Source organism: Phlebotomus papatasi, chromosome 2 (assembly GCF_024763615.1).
Source record: "Phlebotomus papatasi isolate M1 chromosome 2, Ppap_2.1, whole genome shotgun sequence".
Lineage (NCBI taxonomy): Eukaryota > Metazoa > Arthropoda > Insecta > Diptera > Psychodidae > Phlebotomus > Phlebotomus papatasi.
Window position 1 is genome coordinate 28,645,945 of NC_077223.1, and position 27,283 is coordinate 28,673,227.

The 27,283-nt window shown below is 35.7% G+C and overlaps 4 protein-coding genes across 8 annotated transcripts in view; 1 reads left to right on the forward strand and 3 right to left on the reverse strand.

Annotated features, from left to right (window-relative positions):
• LOC129803342 (uncharacterized) overlaps positions 1–8,190 on the reverse strand; it is a 66,030-nt gene extending 57,840 nt beyond the window's left edge. The window contains exon 1 of one of the 2 annotated variants that reach the window (XM_055849822.1): positions 7,618–8,190. The gene's annotated coding sequence lies outside the window, so the exon portion shown is untranslated. The remainder of the gene's footprint in view (positions 1–7,617) is intronic. The other variant, XM_055849823.1, reaches the window with a different exon arrangement.
• Positions 8,191–8,491: 301 nt separating this feature from the next.
• LOC129803350 (enolase-binding protein-like) lies at positions 8,492–13,993 on the forward strand. The gene is made up of 3 exons (XM_055849836.1): positions 8,492–9,200; positions 9,376–9,856; positions 13,586–13,993. Exons 1-3 carry the CDS (start codon positions 8,770–8,772, stop codon positions 13,910–13,912), a joined length of 1,239 nt encoding a protein of 412 aa, XP_055705811.1. The 5' UTR covers positions 8,492–8,769; the 3' UTR covers positions 13,913–13,993.
• LOC129803361 (protein crossbronx) lies at positions 13,907–16,342 on the reverse strand. Its single transcript, XM_055849848.1, has 4 exons — positions 16,257–16,342; positions 16,131–16,195; positions 14,497–14,600; positions 13,907–14,426 (listed from the first exon to the last, which is right to left on the reverse strand). The coding sequence occupies exons 1-4, from the start codon at positions 16,304–16,306 to the stop codon at positions 13,983–13,985; spliced, it is 663 nt and encodes a 220-aa protein (XP_055705823.1). The 5' UTR covers positions 16,307–16,342; the 3' UTR covers positions 13,907–13,982.
• Positions 16,343–16,542: 200 nt separating this feature from the next.
• Positions 16,543–25,464, reverse strand: LOC129803337 (membrane-bound transcription factor site-1 protease). 4 transcript variants are annotated; one of them, XM_055849814.1, is made up of 5 exons: positions 25,331–25,464; positions 24,155–25,271; positions 17,393–19,445; positions 17,091–17,333; positions 16,543–16,976 (listed from the first exon to the last, which is right to left on the reverse strand). In XM_055849814.1, exons 2-5 carry the CDS (start codon positions 25,148–25,150, stop codon positions 16,714–16,716), a joined length of 3,555 nt encoding a protein of 1,184 aa, XP_055705789.1. In that variant the 5' UTR covers positions 25,151–25,271; positions 25,331–25,464; the 3' UTR covers positions 16,543–16,713. The 4 variants fall into 4 exon arrangements, with proteins under 4 accessions (XP_055705789.1, XP_055705791.1, XP_055705788.1 ...); XM_055849816.1 differs by having other exon boundaries at positions 17,086–17,333; XM_055849813.1 differs by having other exon boundaries at positions 24,155–25,274.
• Positions 25,465–27,283: the final 1,819 nt, after the last annotated feature.

A 27,283-nucleotide genomic window follows, 5' to 3' on the forward strand; every position in this document is an offset into this window, starting at 1 on the left:
AATTTCCCATAAACTCCATAATGATTACAATAAGTTCAATTCTAATTGGGAAATAAAAATTGTATGATGTCAGCTGGTGACAGGGGCACCAACAATTGAATAATCTCACCTCTGTAAAAGCCGTAAAAGTCAATTGCCTTTTATCGCCTAATTTTGTGGTCATTTTATTTCACTCAGACTGATTGCGGAACATTTTGTTATCAGGAAGAGCACAACCACTGAGAAACAAGAAACAAAAAGTATAGAGAAAAGACATCCCATAGACAGATTATCAGATTTAAGAAAAAAAAAGATCTTGGGGGGGGGAGCGAATCAATGGTAGATCATTTATTTGTCATTGAATGATTTATGACTGCGGTGTATTTGAGAGGAATAGCAATATTTTCATGGTAGGTACCCAGAGTCATTTAATATTCAATTCACAGTCTCGTGACAATTTCCCTTGCTGGCACCCAATTGTAATTTTCACGGAATGGAAATTCCAACATGAAATATGTGATGTGAAAATAGGGGAGATTTTTTTCTGTAAACTTGAACTTTTTTCCTTGAGATGTGACCCTTGAAATTGACAGCCCTCGTCGAGGATTTAGTTGAATTTCCCACCATTTGATTGATTCTATCACAAATTCGAATTTCCCACTATAGAATGCTCTTATCATCGCTTAGATGTGGGTCATTTTTTTCCTTAGAAACATCGAGAAGAGTATCATTTTCTCTATGGGACAACACCCTCAGTCAAACATTATGTAAAGTACCACAAGAAATTTTATTCAACATTTTCTATGCGACAATGCAGAGAAACTTTCCCAAACCATTGTTTCACAGAATATTCCAACAATAGTAAAAAAAATTGGACAGAATTCAACGAAAAATGTGCCGGTGAATGAAAATGAGGAAGGGATTAGAGCGAATATCTTGCAAAATTACAATATAACCTTGATTGAAAATGCATTGAGTATAAATTTTTGGGAAAAATGCCAAAATTTTCTCGCTTTTCTCAAACAAATTCGCCTGCACATCAGCAAGAGGGATCACATTTTTATATGCATGTCTCTGTCAATAATACACAGCTATTGCTCCTTTGTAATTAAAAAATCTATCTATTGCGATTCTAAAAGTCTAAAAAAAAACTTTATTTAGATATTTAAAAGAACAAAAACCGCCATTTTAAGGGATTAACTGAATTAGGAAGCCAATGATTAGATGTTTTTCGCATTTTTTTTTTTTTGAAAGTATGAGAAACGATCAAGCTTCTTGATATATTTGGTTATAAATTTTTAAAGTGATTAAATAAATCTTTTTATAAAAAAATATCCTGGAGGGGAATTCTGTAACAGTATGACAATGTCATATGACAAATTTAAGAATTTTTATGTGGTGAATTTGGAAAAAATAATTCAAAATCAGATTTATATCAATTAGTAAAACGTTCATAGAGTTTCTTCACTGAGAAAAAAAGAGTGTGCGATTAACATTTTTTCTCACAGCTTTAACACTTTTTAGGTGTAAAAATATATCAACATTTTTAAATGTTAATTTTACACCTTTTTAAGTGTAAAATGAATATGAAAAAGGGTAACTTTAACCCCTAATGAACCTAAAAAGGGTAATATTTACACCGATTTTGGATCAATACTGCAGAATAAAATTAACATTTCCGGAATGTTATTTTAACTTTTTCGTATTTCTCTCAGTGTTGCAATGACTATTCGATGCTCATTGACCTTCAATGTTGTCCTATTACCAAATTTATCACGAAAATTTGTTATGTGACATTGTCATATCGTTACAGAATTCCCCTACTGGAATGGTGAACTAAGGCGAAAAGATCGTAAAAATAAGAAGTAGGGAAAACGCGCTTCAGGGCGGTGTCATATATAAGATTAATATTAAGAGTATTAAGAGTAAGAAAAGTCGGAAAGAGAGGTGTATAGTATGATAAATTTTAAATAGAAAATATGCATGTTATAAAGAGTGCACTCTAGTTGAGTAATATGATCGGTAAGATATTAAGGGAAAACATGGTACCTTCGGACGACTCAAAATTCGAACCACTCAATTTTTTTCTATATTCTTAATGGATTTGACGGATTTGACCCATGGCTCTTTTCTGAAAATTTGAGGCATTGGACTAGCTATTAAAATATAATATTAGAATTGATTAAATTAATTAAAAATAAATTGAATATATAAGTTGTTCGAAGCTTGAGTCGTCCGAATACGAAGGCAGCGCGCTTTCCCTTACTGTTCGTATTAATTGTCTTCTGAATTTTCTCAATCATCTGAAAAGCAATTCGAGCAATTTTCCATGCGTGCCAACTGCGATTCGTCAGTTTTTTAGGGGTTTCATGCCTGCCAACTGTGTACGCAGTGGTCAAATTCAAGAAAGAAGTAAGATAAAACACTTGTTATATTTTTTTCCATTTTCGCACTTCTCAAAGTATTAATCTTAACATTAATCTTATAAGCAGGGGCCCATCAAGCGTAATAAAAAGTGAAGCTATTTTTCACTTTTCTTTGTAAAAATTTTGCAGATATTGCACAGCGCCTTAAACAAATTTGCTCGTAGTTCTTGTATTATTTCGGCGAGCATAATAAAATACGTATTTTTAGATAGTTTTTAATGCACGATTTCGAAATATATCAGACTAATAACTCAATTCTCTTTAGGAAAAAACTTGCCAATAGTCTTCAGTGCTTCTATGCAAAAACGTACGGATAAATGAAATGCCGAGAGGCCCCTGGTGACTGTGAGGCCACAGTAAATATCATTTGGTTTCTAAAATGTTTGTGGTAGTATTGCTAGATAGGTACCTATTAATTTAGGGGGAAAAATCGATTTTTTTGACCTTGTAATTCAGGAAATACCCTTAAGTTGTTTTGAATAGGTATAAAAAATCTTTTTTTTTATTAAACAGAAATATTTTGTACCTGAAATATTAAGATTATATGAGTTGAAAGGTCCTAATGAAGTGTTTAGTACTAATTGTGTGTTTTGCCTCATTTAAAACCATTTCAATCGCTCATTAAAATAGGTCTAAAGTTGTAAATTAAAGGAGGGTTTTACAGATAGATTCAGGTAAAAATGGTTTTGCCTGTATGTTCAAGACGCTTTAAGAAAGTGTTTTTAATTTCAAGAAATATCAACTCTTTTAGCCGTTCTAATTACTCTTATAAATAGAATAAAATCATTTAACTTTGTATTCTAAACGTTTAGGGAATAATAGCTTGACGCAATCTATTTAATTTCAATAAATTTGTTTTTATATGAACTTTTTTATTTTAGGTTTTAAAACTTTTACAGTCCTAAAAACCTCAATAAAATTATATAAGTTTCAATTTTATAACCGTCAATGTTATTTTTTGTAATTTTTACGCCTCTGATATACTTTTTAGATCTGGAAAAATTCATGAAATAAATATTCTCATCTATTTCTTTCTCAAACATCTTGCATATGCCTATATCATTTTCCTTCTCCTCGTGAGCACCACAACAAATTTAATTTAAATTAATGTACAAAAAATGATTAAGTAAACAAATATTAAAATCAAAATTAAAAATTTTCTATTTGACTTTAAAGACAAATGGGCTGTACAAAATCATTTTAGTACAAAAACGGTCCCTCACTTGAGTATATTGCAGAATTATCATGAAATCGAATTATTAATATTGCAATTCTTGTAACTTTAGCTTGTACTAATTTTTTTAGCACAGACATGAAATCAATTTAAAATGTATCAATTCATATTACAAAGCGATCGTGGTGATTAGCTTTAAAATTAAAGTGATTTTAAAGAACTTTAGAATTAACAACTTTATCTTAATTCTTGTGAAGTGTGTTTCGTTTCAAATTAGTTTTATATGGCTTTCAGAGCTAAGATTTAGCCATTATAACTTCTCTAATTTCACTGTGCGACACGTTGTGGGTGTCTTTGACGAGAGTGCCAAAACTTGTTAGAGGGTCATTTAAGGACCTCAAATCTGCAATCCGTTTGTCCGGGTCACCTCTAGATTTTTTTGAAAAAGCATATTTAGTTTTTTTATGTTTTATAAAATTCAAAAATTCATATCTCCGGTTCTAATTATCCGGTGGTAGTCACATAAAGCTACACTGGCGCGTAATTTCATCCTCTATAACTCTTGTGAACATATCAAGCATCTACGATGAAAATGAAGTATATTTTTTAAAGATTTTTTGAAAAAGGGCACCTAAAATGGTGCATTTTTCTGTGTTTTTTCCATCTTCTAGTAATTTTCCCACTTTAATAGAGCATTTTATATGTCAAATAACAATGCCTAAAAGTTAGAGAATTTAATATTCTTTAATTTTTTTGGTTTGAATTTTCTATCATAATTCGTTTATTCACAATAATTTTTTGAAAATAAAGTGCATTAAAATCTCTTATTATATATAATTATATTAGTATCTTTGTCTAACCTACTGAAGAGCATTCTCTTTTGCACTCTCACTTACACATTTCATATAAAAAGAGGTGAAATCAAAGAAAAGAGACGTATTTAGAAATAGAGAGAGAAGAATATCTGTTATGAGTGCCAAAAAACTATTCTTCTCTCTTTATTTCTATATACGTCTCTTTTTTTCATTTCGCCTCTTTTTATATAAAATGTGTAAGTGAGAGTGCAAAAGAGAATGCTCTTCAGTAGGTTAGACAAAGATACCAAATAATTATATATAATAAGAGATTTTATTTTTATAATACTGCATTTTATTTTCAATAAATTATTGTGAATAAACGAATTAGGATAGAAAATTTAAACCAAAAAGATATGAAAGAATATTAAATTCCCTAACTTTTAGGCATTGTTATTTGACATATAAAATGCTCTATTAAAGTGGGAAAATTACTAGAAGATGGAAAAAACACAGAAAAATACACCATTTTAGGTGCCCTTTTTCAAAAAATCTTTAAAAAATATACTTCATTTTCATCGTAGATGCTTGATATGTTCACAAGAGTTATAGAGGATGAAATTACGCGTCAGTTTAGCTTTATGTGACTACCACCGGATAATTAGAACCGGAGATATGAATTTTTGAATTTTATAAAACAGCAAAAAACAAAAAATGCTTTTCCAAAAAAATCTAGAGGTGACCCGGACAAACAGATTGCAGATTTGAGGTCCTTAAATGACCCTCTAACAAGTTTTGGCACTCTCGTCAAAGACACCCACAAAAAGGTAAATTTTGTCGCACCGTGTTTCTTATCAGTTAAGACTTTTTGGAAAATTTTGACTATTAAAGGCAAATTACATTCCGAAAAACCAAAAAAAATGCTTGGTATTTACGATCTCGACACCTTCGGAAAGTTCGGAAACTTCACGTTGTCGAGTGCTCCAACATAATCAACTTTTCTTCGTGATGGTTTTTGTCACGACTGTTTGGGGGTCGGGACAAAACAGTCGGGATAGGAACCAACACAAAGAAAAGTCGATAATGTAAAGCAAATAAGAACAGTAAAGTGTTAAAACAAAAACATGTTCATTTTTCATTGGAATAGTACCATAAACCTCCTACACTAAGAAAAAACCTAAAAAGTTAAAACAACTCTATGGCAGAATAGAATTAACTCTACGAATATCGATGTAATTATTACTCTTTTTCGTTGTAAATTTTAGTAAATAGAGTTGAAACAACTCTTCGTGCGAGTTGAATTAATTCGTCGGATATCGATGTAATTATTACTCTTTTTCGATGTAAAATTTCATCTCGACTGAAGTATATGCTTAAGTGTTTTCGTTTTAAGAATATACTTCAGTTAAGAAGATTTTCGTGTGACAAAGTTCATAAGGAACATCAACTAGAAATATGCCTGACAGTGTTTCATGAAGACATATGCGTGCATCATACGTGATATTTCGCTCGAAACATAGGGAACTTGATGTCAAGAAAATATTAATAAAGAAAATGATTAAATAAAAAAAAAACAAAATTGTAAAACATATTCATTTTGGGATTTGAAACAGTTATTTTAACTCTTGAAACGAGTTATCTTAACTCTTAAAAAGAGTTATTTTAACTCTTTAAAAGAGTTATTTTCAATCTTAAAAAGAGTTATTTACACTTTTTTTTTGTCATGTAAATTTTAGAACAATAAACTTAAAACAACTCTTCCGAATATTGCACCTAAATAGAAATAAAATCAACTTTAAAATATTGTTAATCGAAAATCACAACGAAAAAGAGTTAATTCAACATCGATTCGAGTAAGTTTTACTCGAGTATTTTTCTGAGTGTAGTCTGAAGACCGTTTAATAGATATTTTTGATGTTTTAATTATTTAAATTAGGGATCCCCGTTACATAATAAGAAATATATTTACAGACTCTTAAACGAGACAAACGAGAGCGTTTATGAGTGCCTAACCAGAGATCTCAACCGGCCGAGACCTTACGATCTTGTCTATTGCGCCAATGAGATCTCCGCAGTATTAATATCAAAATGCTTAAGATAATTTCCTAACCAAGCTACAAATTTAAAGCAAATTCTATACAAAATACAGGATCAGGAGAAGAAGTCTGTAACACTCTGGCAATGCCATATGACAAATTGGGTTTGAATCTCAGGAGAGCTTTTTCGAAAATGCGATTCTATAGCCGTGACATTGCCATTTAAGGTTACGTGACATTGTCAGAAGTCACATATTTAAGATTTCTGGCAATTAAAATGACAATGAAAGTTGTTAAACAAATCAAACAAGACAGACTGTATTTGCAAAATATCACTAAAAGTAAAGGTATTTCAATAAAAAAACAGGGAATTACATTTTCGAACTCATATGACATGACAAAAAAAAAGCTCGATTGGTATTGTCAGGTTTCAGGACAATATTTTTTCTAGTCAATTTTTTATCACAAGACTTTCTAAAACTATATTTTTCGTTTTAATTTTCGTTAATGACACGTATTTTTGTTACAGTTTTAAAATGAAATGTTAGAGTTAGAAAGCTAGATCTAGATGTATTTCTATTTTAGCCGAGACACCCTCGGAGGATTATAACAGATGACAAGAAGATTTTATCTCAGGAATGAACCATTTAAATAGGTTTAAATAGGCTCTAAAAGGACAATTTATCATCAGTTTTTTAATTAAATATAGAAAAATTCTAATGCTTGAGAAACTGAAGCAGCTCGAGTTATTCTTAAATCTCAGTTAACGCAAACTATCTGACCATTTTCTCTCACATCTCTCTGAGGAAAGTCACGCACTTAGTCACACTGACATGCTGATGATGCAACTCTGGAGGCTGCCTTCTCAGCTTTTTAATGCCCAGACATGCACACAAGCATCTCACCCGGACATTCCTGTGGCAGGAAGTGTTTTGTTTTTGCTTGGAAAGGGAGAGTTTATTGGCTTAAAAGACTTTTTCTGCTAGAGATTTGCAATAATTAGCCTTATCTGGGGGACTTTTATCGCGGAAAATCCCGCAATAATCTTTTGTTGCTAATCTTAAGATAACCTTTTGATATATTCCCCAATAACCCCTACCCACAGCAAAGTCCCCTTATTCTCGGGAATATTCTAGTTTTTTTTTTCGTTGTGGAAGATTCTGGTGAGGGTATTTTCCTGAACAATAATATAGGGTAAGGTGGCTTACCTAAACTGATCTCACTGCCCTCCTTTCTGGGAGTATGTCGTGTATGTAGATACCCCGAGAGACTGGCGCAATTCCGTGAAGGAATTGCTGGCAGAACAACAAAAAAAAATTGATTTTCTTCCCAGAGAAGTGGCAAATTTGTGCGCGCGCCCCCAGAGTGGTCACCTCCTTTTCCACCTCAATTTCCGCCAAGATCGCTGCACTTTCTCTTTTTCCTCCCGCCAATGTGTGTGGCAGAGTGTCCAGTGTGCAGCATGAGATGATTTTTCCCAAGACGTCTCGCGAGAAGTACTTTTTTCCGTCGCCTCATACACACTCAGTGGAACACAATGGCCGTCATTGTGTGATGAATGAACACGGAAAAGAATCACCTTTTTAGCACAATTTCCACAGATTTTTTCCAATTGGCACAGCACTTATTTAGCTCATAGGACACCCTTGAAGCACCTTATGTCTTTTTCAACTAGCTTTCAGCACGAAAAATCACACTTTTTGATACTTTTCTTCTTGCACTGCAATCAAACGACTGACCCTGCGCACTTTTCCATGGAAACTACTCACCATTTTCCCACCACCCTCTTTTGACAACCATCTGACAATTTTTTCGCCAATTCCCCACTACTGACGGCGAAATGCGGCGAATATCGCAGCGCCAAACATTTGAAAAATTGTCTTTTCAACGGTCACTGCCACATGATAATGGGCCGTAATGGGCTTTTTTTTGGAAAGGTGAGGGAAATCTTCATTTTGCCTCATTCTTATCAATTGATTGGATTGCGGTGGAAAAAAATGTTTTATACTCCCTATCAACCTAAAACACCATATGACGCAGTCTTCTTTCACGCCTCGGGATTTACTTGGTTTGCGATAAGATTTAACTTTGCACAATCGACGGATTGATTTTTCCCCATCGTTCCCATTTAGTTGGTCACCTTGATATCATTTGGATGGTTCTTGTGCAACCATCCACTTGCCAGTGAATCTTCTATCTTCTAGAAGTAGTAATTTTGAGGAAGTGAAGTGCAATTTTCTCTACAAGTGTCTGGGGATACTCGAGATTTCTGTCGCGATATTTTGCCACTGCCAGCTCATTCTGCCACATATTTTGAACGTTTTCAAACTCACAATCAGTGTATTCCTCTTCTGGACAATATGAAGAGTTTAACTGTGATTTTAGTACTGCTCCCTGTCGTTCTCGGTGGTGATTACTGCCTCCTTAAAGCCTCTTTTGAGATCAACAGTAGAATCACCACTGAATGCAAGGTTCCCGCCAATTTATCCCAGCCCGAGGACATAGGTACAATCCAATCACTCTGTACCATTCCAACGGACGAGCAAGAGTCTTCTGAACTCAAGATACTCACTGCAAAGCAAACAGAATTTGGAAGCCGAGGTATTTGCTCAGAAGATGCCATAAAGACTCCCGGAATGTTCACATGGATCAAATGGAAAAATTTTGAATCCATCCTGCGTCCACTAATCACCCATCTCAGTGACGAGTATGACTTTGTAGGACGAGACATGTCTGGAAATATCTGCAGAATCAACATTACAACTGCCACTTGCTCTTCAAACTCCACAAAGTAAGATAGAATTTCTGTAAAAACTATTTTCCACGATAACTTAATTCTTCGACGCGAATTTTTCCAAAAAATTCCTACAGCAAAATCTTATCTCAATTGCCTACGTAATTTTTTTTTTATGGGGTTACACAACTAATGGACTTGATCAAATCCTCCTAATCCAACTCTCTTTCAGCAATGAAGATGCACTTGATGTAAGTGCTGTACTTCTAGAACGCCTTCCCGTAGGCTATGAGCTCACAGATATTGCCTACGATCGCTGGCGCAATGTGACTTTCCTGGATCAGATTGCACTGACTTCCGTGAATCTCACCAATGTCAATTTGAAGACAGACTTTGTGGAAGCTCTTGTTCGCTATGACTTTGAGAAGAAGATCAATATAACTCTCTTCTCAGAGTTGGCTACTGGTGTCCCCATCATTCTCCATGAAGACACCGGAACTCCTCTTAAGTATACAGTTGGAGAATTGACGAAAAAAACTCAGTCAGGAATTGTTTCTGTTGTCAAGAGACTTCCGGCCAAAACTTCAGCAATCGTTCGAGTTGTGGGAACTGAAACCCTATCAGTGATCCACATGTCTGCCAAATTGACCACGATCTACGCTAGAGATGAGCAGGGAGTGGACAAAATCGAACAGGGGGATATTCATACGACGGTAATTAATCCTAAGGACATTCTGCTTATCTGCAGAATGTTATCATTTTCTTAAAAAAATCTATATGATTGTCCTTTTGAGTAAGATTGCCTAGAAAATAATTTTAGGCCACGCCCAAAATTGACAGGTGAAGAAAATATCTGTTCAGTTTTTTTCTAGTGTCTTTTAACCTTTGACCTTGAAAAACCGTTATTAGAAATGATTCAACGCTATTTTCGTCTAAGGACGGATAATCTCTAAAACATATCCAAAAATGAAAAAAATCGCACGACGCGTTTTCGAGCAATCCCAAAAAAACAAAAAAACATGGTTTTGGAGGGGAAGAGGAGGGGTAGGGGAAAATGAGGGGCATGTTAATGATCCTTGGGTCAACTTATGGGGGGTCCCCCTTAGATCCCAAGTCGCCATCTCTTACCATTTGGTCTCTAGAGCTGGCGACATCCGGACGGACAGACGGACAAATAGCCTGACGAAATTTCTCAGAAATCGTCTGAAATGTGAAGATTTGTTGACAAAAGTGGTCTCCGGGGGGTGGAAGGTGAAAATTAGGGGGGGGGGTGAAAAAATCGAGGGATTATATATATACTGCTCTCTCCGTGAAGTTCGAGCAATAAAATGTTGAAAAATACGGTCCACTGTGACTACACAAAGATTTAGCTCACAAAAAGGCATTTTCAGGCAGAAAATCACCCTTGCTGACTTTTTTTTTTTTGAAATGTCTTTACTGAATCTTGAATCCTCTCAGCTTTCCAAAATAAGCGCATAACCATTCGATTTTGATTAATGGTGCTTTTTCCAAAGAAAAGTTGCACAAAATTTTCAAATTGGTGCTTACTCCAAAAAAACAAGTTTTATCAAATTAACAAGAAAAATTTGTGAAAAAGATGTTCTTCCATACAAAATATGGAGGTTTTTGCAAAACAGTGACCAACTGAACTTGTTAAAAGTGTGTCAAAAGGATGTTTTTCCACTATATAATGTGTTGAAAAATTTTGTCAAATTGGTAAATAACATCCTTTTAAAAATGAGACCTACATAGGTAGGCAAAATGTTGTATGAAGCTAAGCAAACAAGGGCAGCTTCGTAAAAATCGCCACTAAATTTTCAATTTCTTATAAAGGAAAATCCAAGGATTGTTTTCCATTAAATTTTTCTTATTTTCATTTTTGTCAAGCCTAAAATGCAACTTTTTCTATTAAAAGCTACTTGAAATCTATAAAAACGTTTTTAACATTTTCATCTTTGTCTAAATTCATTAAAATTGGTGCAAAAATGGATAAGAACAAATAATATCTTTCATGTACAGTTTCTAAATAGATTTTTTCCCCAGATGTCCTTTTAGTAAATAATTTTAATAATTTTAAGTTCAATTTCAAAAATATTTGATTCAATCTAATTCGGACTTTTTTGCGATGTACCTTCCTTTTAATAAAATCCTGGCTACGTCCTTGATCCTTCTTTGTAATACTCGTTAAACTGTTTTTATTCACAACCCAAGGCTCTACTTCTCTCAAGATGTGCCAGTAAATGAAATTTCAAAGGATGCTCGTTTTATCTTAGCAAAATTTTGTTTAAAATTGCTTAGTATTCTTAGCATTGTTCCTTCGAGGACAGCTAAATTCTTAGCAGACACATTAACCCATTTAACAAAAAACTGAAAACTTTATTTTTTTATTTTTTGTGTAGGGTAAAGTGATACAAGTTGGACATAGTGTTACAAGTTGGACAGGGATTTTTTCTCAGATTTCAGGGATACAGTACTAAACTTTTTTTTAAGCACGAGGAACCAAATTATAAAACTAAAGCATTAAAATTATACAAATAAAAATGAAGTACTAAATTTATCAAGAAAAAAGCCCTGTCCATTGTCCAACTTGTACCACTTCACCCTACGCTGGATTTTTCAATTAGAACCATTAGAACGTTTCACTGTTTTATGACTAAAGATGTTGTGAACTTTCGAAATTGATATTTTAGAGCAGAACTTTTAAGAATTCTGATAGGCAGAGGATAAAATTTAAGATCTTTGGGTGGAGACAAAATATACAAGTGGGTGTGGCTTCCCAAGAGGCGTGATCATTCACTTCATTCTTTCGAATTCTTTGGGACTCTGGGTATAGAGAATCAAAGAAAAATAATGGATGATCTGTGAAAAAATATTTTTTGAACTATTTATAAACGATCGAAATCAGATTCTTGTGGATGATTGCCAACTATAAGACTATCAAAAACTAGGATATTTTTTGCAAGATCAGGAAGCTGGCTTGCTATACTAGTGTTAGGATTCGGAATGTTAAAGGGGCGTGGCTAAATTTCTCATATTTATTTTACATCCTAATCCTAAATAATTAAGTTTGTTTTAACTTTACGTCTTTTACTGCTAAACGGTAAGAGATAGCGACTTGGGAGCTAAGGGGGACCCCCCCATAAGTCGACCCAAGGATCGTTAACATGCCCCTCATTTTTCCCCTACCCCTCCCATTCCCCTCCAAAACCATGTTTTTTTGTTTTTTTGGGATTGCTCGAAAACGCGTCGTGCGATTTTTTTCATTTTTGGATATGTTTTAGCTGTTTTAGAGATTACCCGTCCTTAGACGAAAATACCGTTGAATCATTCCTAATAACGGTTTTTCAAGGTCAAAGATTAAAAAAACACTAGAGAGCGCATTTATCAAGCAAATGCGGTCATGTTTGGGCTCGTTGGAAAGGTCTTGGAATTTCCTATAAAACTGACCCGGTTCTAATCGGTTCTGAATCGGTAATGAACCGATTCATAGCCGATAACTAATTTTTATCTCAATATCAATTCTATTACTTTTAAAACTATTCTGGGGATCTTTTGAGTGATGAATCGGTTCAAATCGTTTGAAAACCGCACTGAGAAAAAAAAGAGGCTGCGATTAACTTTTTTTCGTCATAATTTTAACACTTTTTGGGTGTAAAAATATATCAACATTTTTTAATGTTAATTTTACACCTTTTAAGGGTAAAATCAACATGAAAGAAGGGTAACTTTAACCCATAATACACCTAAAAAGGTTCATATTTACACCGTTTTCGGATCAATACTGCAGGGTAAAATTAACATTTCCGGAATGTTATTTTGAGTTTTTCGGATTTCTCTCACTCAGTGCGGTAAATGTTGCGAAAATACTTTTGAGGTATAGCATCTAAATTCTAAATCTCGAGTTCGAGTATTTCGCAAAGCCTGGAACGCTCTGCCACCCCTTTAGTGTATCAATTCCATTTTATTTAATATGAAAAGTTTAAGATAAAACTAAAACTCAGTGTCAATTCGGCATAATTTATTAACTCTTTCGTCTCTTTTGGGACTCTGAGTAGGTACCCAAAGCAGAATATGAATGTTCTATGAAAAACAATGTTTTTGTAATCATCCACAAGAATCGAATTTTCATCAATTCTGAATAATTAAAAAAACATTGTTTTTCATAGAACATTCATATGCTGCTTTGGGTACCCAGAGTCCCAAAAAAAACGAAAGAGTTAAAAGGGCGTGACCTATTTTTCGGTAGACTTTCACTAAAGTATCCAGCCGTAGGGCACAGCTTTCAAGCTTCGCACACACTTTGGCTTCGAATCTGGCACATTTTTTCAGAATATGTGATCAGATTCATTAAAGTAATATGGGAAAGAATGTAAAGTGTTCGAAGCCTGAACGCCTTATTGGTTTTTTGATAAGCTTTGTAATTTTATAAATTATTTTTTCAGTGTATCGAAACTGGGGTAATGGATGTCCGTCCTGAGGAAACTGTATCCATCCACATTGATCCACCAGGATCAGGAGGAATTCCCATTGCTCCAACTGAAACCACCAAAGCTCCCAAGATCAAGCCAAGTCATATTCCAACACCCACAGAAATGCCACCGATATCACTCTTCCAACCCTCCGGACCCGTTAATCCTGGCTTCAAGACCTTCTCCACGATCGGTGCTATCATCTTCGTTTCCGTCTTTGTCATAGCCATGACAGACGTGGCGAGAAAAATCATCCAGGATCAACGCCGCAAGAGCCGTAAAATTAATCGAAAGTTCTAAAGAAAAATATTTACGTCCATTTATTTAATAATATTTCATGTAGAATGATAAAAATAATAATAAAGTCTTCCTAGGGAAAAATTGCTGTATTTGCTGTAGCTGTTGCCTGATCAATATCCAGAGGTTGGTTGTTTTTAATCTTCTCGAGAATTCCTGCATGAACATTAGAATTCCATTCCTCGAAAACAATTGCATGCCTATCCTCTCCATCTACCGCCTCGTAGACCTTTTCCTGACTCTCCTGGACACATTTCTTCACTTTGGCTTGAAAGTCTCCACGATTGTGTCTTAGCATCTCCAATGCTTCCTGATTCCTTACTTTTTTGCCTTCTTCCTGGTCATTCAACGTAGAACTCAGGCAAACTTCAGGCTGCTCGAAGATATATATCAAGTACTTGAGCAATTGCCACAAATGACACGTTGTATCCCATTCCGGGAAGGCATCCCTTGTGTCTAATTGTTTAGTTTCAGGACATATAAATGGATGAAAGACTTCAGATTTGAAAACTATCACCTAAAAGGGATGGAAAAATTTTAAAAATCCCGCCAATTTTAACCTCAATCTCAAAATTCTGCATACTTACAGGGGCTTTTGTATCACTTGGAAAATTGTCCGGAAGGGTGATTGAAAATCTAAATATTCCTTCGTTGTAGACACCCTCGCGTACAAAAATTACCCCAAACCAATCTAAAAGAATAATAAAATTATACTTTTTTTTGGAAACAATAAGATTTATTGATAACCAATAGGGCATGCCCTCTTACATGAAAATTGTACAGAATAAAAGAATAAAAATTAGAACAAAAGAGAAGAAACGAAATACAAATGAATAACAGAAATTAATTGAAAAGAAAAACAAAACAAAATGAGGTCAAAAATCACTCAATCAATGACGCAAAGCGATTCAAAAGCTCCCGCTTACGAGTTCGTGGGAGTTCATTCCAAAAAATGACTCCCCCAACGAATAAAGAACAGCGCAAGATGCGACCCACCGATCTCGGAATGAGCAGACACGAAGACCTCTCGGACGACCCGCGCTCAATCAGCCCCGCAAGATATGCCGGTCGACCTGTCCACAACAGGCGACAGATAAACTCAACAGCCCGAAACTGAAGGTGGTCCAGGAATGGCCGTCCCAGAATCCTGGCGGCCCAAGAGGTGACATGATCAAAGCGACCAAGGTCAAATACATACCTTACAAGGGAGTTAAATGCTCTCTTCAGCATTTTTAAAGAAGTCTTGTCAGTGCCAAAAAAAAGTTCCGCCCCATACATGAAGTGTGGAACGAGCAAAGCTCTAGCCAAAAGTAGGCGAGTCTCGACCGGGGTAAAGGACTGGAATCGACGCAGAGTCCGAAGACCATAATAAACCCTCCTACACACCTCAGAAAAATGATTACTCCACGTGAGAGTATCATTAAATAATACCCCAAGATTCTTCACAGAATCAGTGAAAGGAATCACCTCATCTAGCAGAACAATAGGAGGTACAGCGGGGCACCGAAAACGACTATGAATGACAATAGCCTGCGACTTTTTAGGGTTTAATACAAGGCCATTATCAGACGACCATCCAGAGATTCTACAAAGGTCATCATTTAAAGCATCAGAACAGAATTCCGGATACCCATAGTCGCCAAAGCAGTAAATCTGAAGATCGTCTGCGTAGAGGTGATACGAGGAGTATAGGAGTTTTAAAGGAAGGTCGTTAATAAATAAAGAGAATAATATAGGACCCAAAATTGAACCCTGAGGCACCCCCGCGCTACGCGTCAACGGTAAGGAAAGTGATTCCCCAGACCTAACAACCTGAGAGCGGTTCCCAAGGTATGAGGCGATCATAGACACTGCCGTGTCAGTAAAACCGAAATAATATCGAAGCTTATCGAGCAGTAGCCCATGAGGAATCGAGTCGAACGCCTTCGAGAAGTCCAATAAAATTAAAATTGCAAACATGTCATTATCCAGACCAACCGCGATGTCATGCTGGATCTTGAGAAGGGCTGTCGTGGTGCTGTGACCCACGACCAAGATATCTCTTGGAATTAAATCCAAAGTTATTAAGCAGGAGTCAAAATTTTACTTCTTTTTGGAAACAATAAGATATCTCTTGGAATTAAATTCAAGGTTATTAAGCAGGAGTCAAAATTTTACTTTTTTTGGAAACAATAAGATATGTTTTATAAAGAAATGTTTAAAAAACAAGTGAAAAACTTACGTAGAGAATTTTCATAAGACGGAATCACATAGACACCCCTCACATTTTCACTCATTATCATTTTACTGAAATAAAATAAACTTGTTTTTTATATTATTGGCAAAGATTAGTATAAACGGAACTCACTATTCTGCCAGGATCTTGTATTCCTGCTGGATTTTAGTATCCAGAGTCATTTTTGTAGATGAAAACAAAACAAAAATATTACTGATGATGACAGACCACTTTGTATGTCGAAATAATAGATGTCGCTGTATCCAATTTTTCGAAAAAACAATTTGGAATGCAACGGTTAGCGCCATGCTTTGTAAATTTACTCAATTATGTATAAATGCTCTAAGGTAGAGCTATTCTTTTTTTGTTATTTCCCATGTTTGTCTAGTGGCTAGGACACCTTATAGGGGTCACATAATTCAACTGCTACTGAATACTTTTATTAAAAAAAATAACCAGAAGATAATTAAAATGTCTGAAGCTATTATCGTGAAATTGTGACATTTGGTATACTTAGCACATTCACTCACGCACGCTGAATTTCAGTAATTCCATCACTATTTGTTCACAATCACACACATACACATCCTTAGAGTCTCAAAATATTGAAGAAATACATATTCCGGGATCTACTCGCTGCACCCCGGATCTTCCTCAGCCAATTGATAAATAGAAGAAACACTACGAGTGTTAGAAATAGGAGAATTGCAATGGAAACACTAAAGGATTCATCCAAATTCTCCTTGACAATTGCACCTGGTTCATCGGCAAAATTAACTGTATCCTCATGACTGCCACGCCATTGATTCTGCAGCAATCTTAAATCTATTTCATCTGCATTTAGGCCACCACCTAAAAGTTGAAAGTTTAATTTTTCAAAAAAAAACAACAATAAAAAATTAAATTAAAAAGAAATTCAAAAGAAAGACAAAATAAAAAATAATCATGACAAACTACGTACCTCACCTTTTTGGCTCTCCAGCTTCCGGAGAATACTATTGGCACTATTTTCCCCTCCTATGCCCTCATTAGCTCCATTTCCTGCATTCTGCAGTCCTATTGTCTGAGTGATATTGAGAAAAATAGGATTCTCCCAGACAAGTCGCGGACACTGTGGAATATCACGCTTCCTATTGGCATTCTGCTGATCCAGGACCTTTGAATACAGGTAGAGGTTGTTGTTGGGAAGTCGCGCAGGCGATATCACATCTAAAACAGCAAAAAAAACATTGCAAAACCAGGTAAAGACGTATTGAAACCAAAATAACCTTGACGGAAATGAATTTTTCCTGATTGATTGAGTCCACTGAGAAGTCCAGCCACATGAGATGTCATTGTGTACTCCAACAGCATGTCCAAAAGCCAAAAACATGGTTTTTCCATATGTGTCGAATCTAGACAATTTGAATCACCATACACAGCTATTCTACCACCTTTTCGAACATTTGTATGTGGCAATAGTTTCAGCTCATCCTTCACCTGAGCCATTTCCAATGTCTTATCATCCTCTTCAGCATCACTAATCTCATTTTCAGCAACATCCATAACTTCCACCGCCTTTAGAATACGCTTCTCAGACGCATTGCTGCGCTGATTATCTTCTGCAGCTTCAAGAAGGATTCTCTTATTCAGAATGGGATTCTTCTCCATCTGAAGTGTATCAATACCACCTAAATCTTTGTAAACATCAACATCCTCACCCTCATGGTGAACATCACCACTTTCTGCATGTTTTATTTGCGCAAAGGACCCATCAACTTGTAATAAACCCAAAATAGCCACTGGAGACCTGACTCGTCGTTTCTGAGTATCATCAGATGCTCCTGTAACATTATTGAGAATTTCCACTCCCTGATCATAAAGATCCCTCTCAATCACAATCGACGAAGATGTTTGGGGGAATTTTACAAGAGATGTCCCACTAGCATAATACATTGAATGATCACCCATTGCAAAATATCCTTCACTGACCCGATCACCAAGGGTGATATTGAATTCCCTGAGGACTTCATTGAGAGCCGGTATATTGGCACCACCTGTATCTGGCATCCACCATTGCCTTGTATTCTCATCGTAGAACTTTATCTTCCTCATGATACTAGTATTGTACCAATCGGCAAAGATAATAACACTGAGATCAGCCTCTAGCACATCTCTCTTCAACTTGGCTATTTCTTCTGGGAAAAATTCCTCTTCAGGATCCACTATCAGTAGAGTTCCGTAGTTCGAAGCATTGAAGCAAGTAAATGGCGTACCCAAAACTTCAATGTAGTATCCGGCATTTCTCAGATGCGTATACATATCCCTGAAATTCGTATGAATATGATCTGCTCGCCAATCAAGAGGATCAGCTTTGATCTTCAGATTATCCCTCGGCAAGTATCCAGGTGGATATCTTAAGCTGTGATATTGATCCCAGAGTATCCGCTTATCTTTCGGTGGCTTTGGGATAATTCTTACGCGCAATGGAAAACTAACTGTACCATTCCTCGGTTCAGCTTCATCACCTGACGCTGGACTCTGTACCGTTAGAGTTATATGACCCTGGGCCATTCCCTCAAAATTTGCCCCAGCTTCTGTAACCTGAATATGAATTGAGAGCCATCCAGACCATGGCCAGAGGATCTCCGAATGCGCTATGGACACATTGAGCAAGTGTCCATGAGCTGAAGCATAGGGATGCCATGTGGGTGGTGTAACAACTCTCCCAATAACTCCCATCCCATTGAGAATGGTAACATTAGCTATTGCGGGACTACTCGTGAAAAATAGGGCCTGTGTATTGTATGGCCACATGTAATCTTCAGTAAAGTCCAAATATGGTGGACTCAGTGTCACTCGGGGTTTGTAGGATGACAAAAGTTTCATACTTTTGAGGATATTGAGCTTCCCATGACCCTGTTCGAACATATTGCTGTCCGGAAGCCTTGTGGCCCCTTCAATGAGTGCCTGCTTCATCGATGACGGATTCACGAGATCCATCTTGTGCAACACTCCACTTGCCAGGAGAGCCACCGCACCAGCTACAACTGGTGACGCAACAGAAGTTCCCGACAGTGATCGACAACCACCCTTTACATTGCTTCCCTTCACCTGACTACCGTACGTCACGATGTCAGGCTTCAGACGTCCATATCCTCCCGGTAACTCCCACGTTGTCATCCCCCGAGAGCTGAACTTGGCAATATTGTCCTCAAAGTTGATCCCACCGACTCCAATAACATCACTCTGGTCGCCTGGATTGTTTAGTGTCCCATAAAGTGGACCATCATTACCAATCGCAGACACCATGATGACCTTATTGGCTGTCAGTTCTAGGACCTGCAAGTGAAATCCCATTTGAAGTTTTCAAACTTCATCTATCTTCTATTTTTTTTCTTAAATAATAAACTTCTTGCCAAACATATACAAATCTATATCTGCGAGTTGGTTGAACATTTAAGCGTGAAGAGTCACAGAGTCTTATCAATATTTTTTTTTCCAGACTTGGTTTTCTTCTTCAAGAAAGAGGATGTGTCACTTTATTACTATGTAATCTTTATGCGTCTTATAGTGCTCAAATTATCACTTTAAAGCTTCTTTGGTAATTTTCGTTGGAAATGATTCAATTTTATGAAAATTGTTGACTAACATGAAACCACTAGTTAAGTGCACGCGAGGCTTTCCACCTACGCTCTTCATTAACGATAAAATATATAAGTGACTCAAATAGCCTTGTATTTCCATGAACACAAGTTTTTTCAAGTTAAAAATTCAGAAATCATAAAATTGAAAAGAACTCAAATAAAGCAAAGATTTTGCTTTAAAAGTCAAGTTTTATACAGCACTTTTGAATCTTTTATCATTTTGATTTTATTATTTTGTAAAAAGGTTATTAGGCTTAATGCTTATTTATTTGGCACAATTAACTCTAATTTCTTAATGAACGAAAGTTTTGAGACATTCTTTTTCATAAGATAGGGTCGAAGGATCGCCTCTTCGGCAGGAAACACTTATTGGCATTATCGTTCAAATATATTGAAATTTATTTTATGTAATAAAATGCAAGTAATATGGCGTGTTTTTCCAAATCTACCATAAGGATAGATGTTCAGGTGTTCAAAATTCATATCCCAAATGGTAAAAACTAGTGTTCCAATAGGTCATGATACAATTTCAGTGCTAATAGATGTTCCTTCGACCCAGGTATATTATGAAAACGATTGATCTCTCAATCCACTGCAATTATTGTTTAGAAATTTAAGATTTTTAAGAATAGGGCTAAGCTCCTTGTAAATCTAAAGGTCCTAGAAACCGTGGAAGTCAAAAAGCCTCTTCCAGTAGTCAGGGATTTTGATGCTAAAAAAATTATATATCTATACTTTTTTTAAATTTTAAAAATTCAAAAAAAAATCGATAAAGTCTAGTATATTTATGATTTTATATTTAAATATTTTAAAAGATCACAGTCCCTATATCGCCTAATATATAAAGCATTTATTATTTATAATTTCACGGATTTTAATTTTGGAATTTATTTGAAAGATCGAAATTTCTAGAAATAATAAATCTGTTCGAGTTTGTACGAATCCAGAACTATATTTTGTTAACCAAACTCAAGACCATTCAATTCCAGAAATTATTTCACGCTTCATTTCAATTATTTTAGTCAATCATAGCTTCATTTTGAAAGTATTGGATATTGTAATTCTTTAATTCGGCAAATGAATTATGGGAATCTGGGGCAAAATGTGACAAGTTGAAAATTTTAAAATTCGATATCTTCCAAGGTAAAATAGACTAAGGATTCGAATTTTACCAAACAAGAAGTCCCAGGGTAAAGGACATCAGAATTAATATAGCGTGATGAGGGGCCAAAATTGGAGACATTATTTCTTTATTATTTAGAGTTAAAGCAATATACAATGGATATCAAAAGTTTGTTGCCTCATATGAAAAGTAAATCAAAATGATTAAAAATATGCAAGTAGGGAATGTAGGCATGGTTCGCTCATAGTGAACCTTCAAAAGATGCCAATTTTCTCTTTGGTAGCCAAAAAGAAAAAGATGCCAATTTTCTCTTTATGTGTATCACTTCGGCTAGATCATTATTGCTTGTCAATATGTAGTATTTTTCTGGCCAAAGATTTCGACAATCCTTCTTGGGAGAAAATCAAGAAGTAGGCATAAAATCGCGGAGAAAATTAACTAGATTTCTACTGATTGATCTCCGCAGTATATGAATTCCTCGATTTTTTCACCTCCCCCCCTCAAATTTCCACTTTCCACCCTCCGGAGACTTCTTTTCTTAACAAATGTTCGCGTTTCAAACGATTTCTGAGAAATGGTGTCACGCTGTTTGTTCGTCTGTCCGTCTGTCCGACTCCGATCATTACTACGCCTAGAACCCAAACGGTTACAAATAGGAACTTGGGACCTTCGGGGGACCAACCATAAGCAGGCCCAAGGATCGCTACCATATCCGTTCCCCTACCCTCTCCTTCCCCACCAAAACTATGTCTTTTCTCGGATTACTCGAAAACGTATCGTGTGATTTTTTTTTCATTTTTTGTTATGTTTTGGAGATTACTTAGAGGCGGGCATATCGTCCTTATACGAGAATCCAGTTGAATCATTCCTAATAACGGTTTTTCGAAGTCAAAGGATAAAAAAGACGCTAGGGAGCGTATTTTTCATTTTATTGGTATCCTGTGTGGGCTTGACGGAAAGGTCTTGGAATTTCCGGTAAAATTGAACCGTTTCCAATCGGTTATGAATTGGCAATGAACCGGTACATAAGTGACAACTGACTTTTTTTAAGACTCTCTTTCAATTTGGGGCAAAATGTCATCCGATTTATCGAGAGATTTGGACGTCAAAGTCATTGTAAATTCCACAAATTACCGTACAGCGAATTTGAGCAAATTTGCTTCATAATTAAAGAAAATTGTCAACAAAATTTTGCGCCCAATTGAAAAAGAACCGATTGAGCGAGTCTACTGTACTCCTGAAGTGTATTTTGTTTTCTGGGAAATGTTTTTTTAAGTGTTTATCGGTTCAAATCGGTTGTGAACCGGTTATGAAACGAATAAGTATGTTTTTCCGAAAATTAATCACCCTTAAAACTATTTTGGCAAACTTTTTGAGTGATTTATGAATCGGTGCAAATCGATTGAGAACCGGTAAACGGTAAATAATGAAAAAGTACTTTTGAGGCACACTCGCAGTCCCGGCATTATGCACTTCGGGATTATGCACATACATGCAAGTCTACCTACTTTTAGGAGTCAATTAAAAATAGTTAAAATTTTAAATATTCTAACAATTTACTGAAAAACTTTGGCCAAAAAGTACTGTTTGTTAATTCATTTCTTTTAAACAGTTGAATCTTTTTGTTCTGACTACTTCAATTCCGCGCGAAATTCGTTCTACGGGCGATTCATTCAAAAGAAATCGCCTACAGATATGCAAAAGTTCTCGTTGCATAAAGCCATTTCGCGCATTTTTTTCGGTCCTGAAAATGTGCTTGATCCCGGGACTGAGTGTATACAGTAGACTCTCACTCAATCGGCTCTTTTTTAATCGGGCGAAAAATTTTGTTGACAATTTTCACGTATAATTATGAAGTTAATTTGCTCAAATTCGCTGTAGTTCTTCCTATTTTATCGTGATTATTTATAATTGAGCGCTTTTTGTGGAATTTACAAAGGTTTTGACGCCCAAATCTATCAATAAACCGGATAACATTTTGCCCCAAATGTCCAATTGAGAGAGAGAGTCTACTATATAGCATCTATCACGAGTATGAGAAATTCTCAAAGCCTGGGACGCCTTGCAATTGCAACCTCTTTTTGATTGGAGATTCACCATTGATGAACACTCTCCAAGTTCTAAGCGGCCAATTGGCATTGATCGTCCATATTTGTGGATGTTTTTTTCTGGAAATTCTCTATGAAAGGTCCACGAAATTTTTAATCAATTTTTGGAATTATTTTGAAGAAAAATATATTTAAAAAATCCACTGGAAAAGTCGTGGAATTCCGTAATATTAAACCACGGAAGCCTCTAAGGCCGTTGCATGGAAATTTCCACAGGGAATTTCGTGGAAATAAAGAGGATTTTTCCAAATTTTTAAATAGGAAATCCATAGGAAAAGCCGTGGAAATATTCGTCAGAGAAAAGTCCATGGAAAATCGCGGACATTTCTTATTAGACGGTCCTATACAGAGTTCTGCAAACGTCCATGGAACGCTAGAAAGAAATTTAGCGTCAAATTCCATCTCGGAAGCTTACGCGGATTTTGAGCGGTAAAATCCAAGGAATTCCACGCGAATTTTTAGCAGTAAAATCAGCGGACATGGCAGAAAAGGCTTCTGGAAATCCAGTGGAATCGCTACGGCCGTTGGCTATAGGGTTCCGACTTTCCGAAGAAAAATGTAAAAATTACCACTCGGGTTAAAATGTGTCAGAAAACTTTTATTGTTTGCACCAGAATTTTAGATTAATTGTTTTCAAAATAAACTTTCAGAAAATGCCTCAAAATTCATTTCTTTTGAAGTCATCAAAGAAATTTATTAAAAAAAATTATGGAATTTTAAGTCTTATGTCACGTTTTGCCCTACACTCCCCTATAAACATAAATTTAAATTTATTTAATTTCTGTGCATTTTGGGCGGGTTTGCGGCTAGTTTCTGTTTTTTTTTAAGAAAAAGAACTCCGTACATTGACTTTAGCTTCCCGAATTCCAATAAGAAAGCTATCTGCTGGCGTCCTATCAGATTTTAGTGTCATTCAAGTTCAATTACTCTACCAATACGTCCACAAAAAAAAGAACATGTATCAAAAATACATGGAAAATTAACATAATGCAAGATGATTTTTTTTTTATCAATGAACCGAAAGAAACTCCTGACGTATAATTTGTTTTCACGATTTCCGACAATACAATAATATTTACTTGACCTGCCTCACCTCTTTGCTTCGACTTCACAAAGCTTCAACCAATTTCTTTGTTTGCACAACAATGAAATGACTAGAAATGTCTCACTAACCTTGTCTACAAAGGGATGATCCAGAAAATCCGGTCCACCGATGCTCAAGTTCAGGATGTTGATCTTCTTGAGGATAGCATAGTTGAAGGCATCTAGGAACCAACTTGTGTAGGATACTTGATTATTTGTAAATACCCTGTAGATGTGAAGTTCGGCATCCGGAGCAAATCCCAGGCACTCCTTGGACGACGCAATGACGCCAGCAACAAAAGTTCCATGGCTAACTCCATCATCGAGACTCTTTTCATTAGTCCAATTTGTTCGTTCTTTGATTCTCTTGAAATGGGGATGAGATTTGGCCAGACCCGTATCGAAGATGGCCACTCTGACACCCCTTCCTGTAACTCCCAATCCCCAGAGGATGTCTGCTTTGAGCAGGGATGTGATTTGCCGTGGAATCGCTCGCAGTAGGCGACGATTGACGTGTCTGTTGGAATTTGTATCATTTGTTGCCGCTAGACTGCGTCCGGTAACTGTTGTGGCTTTTTCAAGTTCCTGAATCAATTCCTCGTCAACGTCCTCAGCATCAATATAATCCCCCGCGGCATCCTCATCAATTTCAGCCGCAGAAAGAGGGACAAACTTGAGGGATCGATGAACCATTCGTTGTGGCGTGACACTCTTCACAGACGGATGATTTTTAATCAACTGGAGACCCTCAAAGGGCTCATACTCCTCCAGAATTATCACATCGAAGTCACTGGGAAAGTCACTGGCAGGATTTGACCGAGAAACTATCCGCCAATTGGACAATCGGGAACCATTTAGCGCTGCCTTGAGATAATTCTCCCTGGTGCTGGCTCTGTAGTATCCATCAAAGGCCACAATGTACTCATTCTTTACGATTTTCGTGGTGAATTCCACTTCAACCCGATGGGGTGCTGTGGAATTTGTGCACGGATCCCCATGGGCGTTTACTGCGGTCAAATATACGAGCACTAGCCACAGAAACCTCTTCGGAAACACACTCTGTGGCATTTTCTTTCTCCTGCGCATTTGGTCAATCGATTAAGTCGTCATCTGGGCATTTTTATCACTCAAGCACGGTTCCAGAGATACTTTTTTTTATTCACTGTCTCCCCCGGAGAAGCTTACTGTTGTGACCTCATTTGGAAACCTTCTGAAAACAAACCAATTACTTGTTTGTTCCCCAAAACACCACTTGCAACATCTCACCTGACTTCTCTAGTTCCTTTTGTGACATTTTTCACGTCTTTTCATGAAAAATTAAAGCAGATAATGGCAATAAAATGAATCCAATTATCTCACAAATTTATGACGTCAACAAAAAACTCCATGATCAGTGTTGCCAACACTTCGGTGAGTTCGATGAGATATGCTCAAATCTCCTAAAATCTCCTAAAATTTAAAATGTTTGAATTTGAATATTTACCGGTAATTTGCGTATTGCCGTCAAGAATATCCTCGGTTCCGAAGAAGACTATTGTAATTGTAAGCCTACTTACAATAGTATAAAAAGATGGTATCATTGGGTGCAGAAACCTTAGATCTACATCCCCACAAAATTTTATGTTGATTAAGATATTCCTGCAAAAGTTACAAGAAAAAACTTAAAAACAGCGTGCCCAATTATTGAGTTTTTTGCCCACAATTTAGCTATAATTAATTTAAAAGTAGTGTTAACTAGAATATATTCAATGCGTAAGTATGATAAAATAGTTTCAAAGCTGAAAGTATACTAATTGCAATTAAATTAATGAAAAATATATTTTAGCTGTCAAACTTCAAACCTCTTTCCTATAAAGTTTACATTTTGGACTTACAATAGTCTTCTTCGTAACCGACGTTATTTATCGTCTCCTGAAAATGCAAGTGTTCTAACTCACAATAAGTTAATTCACGAGAAAAGCAATTTAAAACTTTGTGCTTTTGATCCACATTTATAACACCTTAAAATCGTTCTTTTTTGGTTTACCCTCACTCAATCGGCTCTTTTTCAATCGGGCGACAAATTTTGTTGACAATTTTCACCTTTAATTATGAAGCTAATTCGCTCAAATTCGCTGTTGTTCTTCCTATTTTATCGTGATTCTTTATAATTGAGTGCTTTTTGTGGAATTTACAAAGTCTTTGACGCCCAAATCTATCGATAAACCGTATGACATTTTGCCCCATATTCCCGATTAAGAGAGAGTCTTCTGTATGTTACTTTATTTTCTGGATAATTGGGTTAAAACCTTAAAAACGTTTTAATTTTATCAATTAAAATAATTATAAAAAGGAATAAATAATTCAAAAGGGACATTTCTTTAAAGATTCTTTTTTTAACCTCTGGACCTCTCTCATTCTATATTTTAAAACCTTTTTATGCCACTTTAATATTTTAACTCTTATGAGGACGATTGGTTGAATGGGGATTTATAAAGATTTTTTTTCTGAATATCGTCGGTTCCGAAGAAGACTATTGTAAGTCTAAAATGCAACTTTTCAGGAGAGAAGTTTAAAGTTTGAGGTACAATATTAAGCTTTAAAAAATTTACTGCAATTAGTTTCCATATACTTTTTGCAATATATCGTAGAAAAATGTAAGTTCTTCCCCATGAAACATGTTCCACGATGGTAGTTTTAGTGGAAAATGTAAAAAAGTGTCCATTTATTAGTATTTTTTGGAAAATTTAACAAAGTCAGAAAAATCTGTAATGTATCTCGACTTATCATAATCTAGCTCGGAATTTTTAACAAGATGCATGTGATAAGTCGACATACAATACTATAATTTGGAAAAAATCAGAACTCGGTAATTTAAAATGGACTTACAATAGAAATATTATTTATATTGAATTTGATATACCGATCTTTTAGAAATATAAATAGAGCGTAGTTTCAACAATTTAGTTTAAATCTAAAAATCTAATCTTAAAATCTAAATCTTTTCCATATAAAAAGGTCAACTTGATAGGTTCCTTTAAAACGAGGTGACCCAATAGTCCAGAGGTGTGCAAGAAACCGTTAAAACCGAATTAACGTCAAAATAAGTTTGTTATATAGTAGCGTTTTGACCATTGACGTACATGTTTCATTTGACGTTAATTCGGTTTCAACGGTTTCTTGCACACCTCTGCAATAGTCCTTAAAGGGTTAATAATTTTCACATGCAATTTTTTACTG

Excerpts from the sequence above, each read along its gene's own strand:
- LOC129803350 (XM_055849836.1), top strand. The coding sequence starts at position 8,770 with ATGAAGAGTTTAACTGTGATTTTAGTACTGCTCCCTGTCGTTCTCGGT. Across the intron at positions 9,201-9,375 it reads TGCTCTTCAAACTCCACAAA|CAATGAAGATGCACTTGATG; the intron begins GTAAGATAGAAT and ends ACTCTCTTTCAG. Across the intron at positions 9,857-13,585 it reads AGGGGGATATTCATACGACG|TGTATCGAAACTGGGGTAAT; the intron begins GTAATTAATCCT and ends TTATTTTTTCAG.
- LOC129803361 (XM_055849848.1), bottom strand. The coding sequence starts at position 16,306 with ATGACTCTGGATACTAAAATCCAGCAGGAATACAAGATCCTGGCAGAA. Across the intron at positions 14,601-16,130 it reads GTCTTATGAAAATTCTCTAC|ATTGGTTTGGGGTAATTTTT; the intron begins GTAAGTTTTTCA and ends TTATTCTTTTAG. Across the intron at positions 14,427-14,496 it reads CAAGTGATACAAAAGCCCCT|GTGATAGTTTTCAAATCTGA; the intron begins GTAAGTATGCAG and ends CATCCCTTTTAG.
- LOC129803337 (XM_055849814.1), bottom strand. The coding sequence starts at position 25,150 with ATGCGCAGGAGAAAGAAAATGCCACAGAGTGTGTTTCCGAAGAGGTTT. Across the intron at positions 17,334-17,392 it reads AAAAATTCATTTCCGTCAAG|ATGTGATATCGCCTGCGCGA; the intron begins GTTATTTTGGTT and ends TTGCTGTTTTAG. Across the intron at positions 16,977-17,090 it reads GAAGCTGGAGAGCCAAAAAG|GTGGTGGCCTAAATGCAGAT; the intron begins GTGAGGTACGTA and ends TTCAACTTTTAG.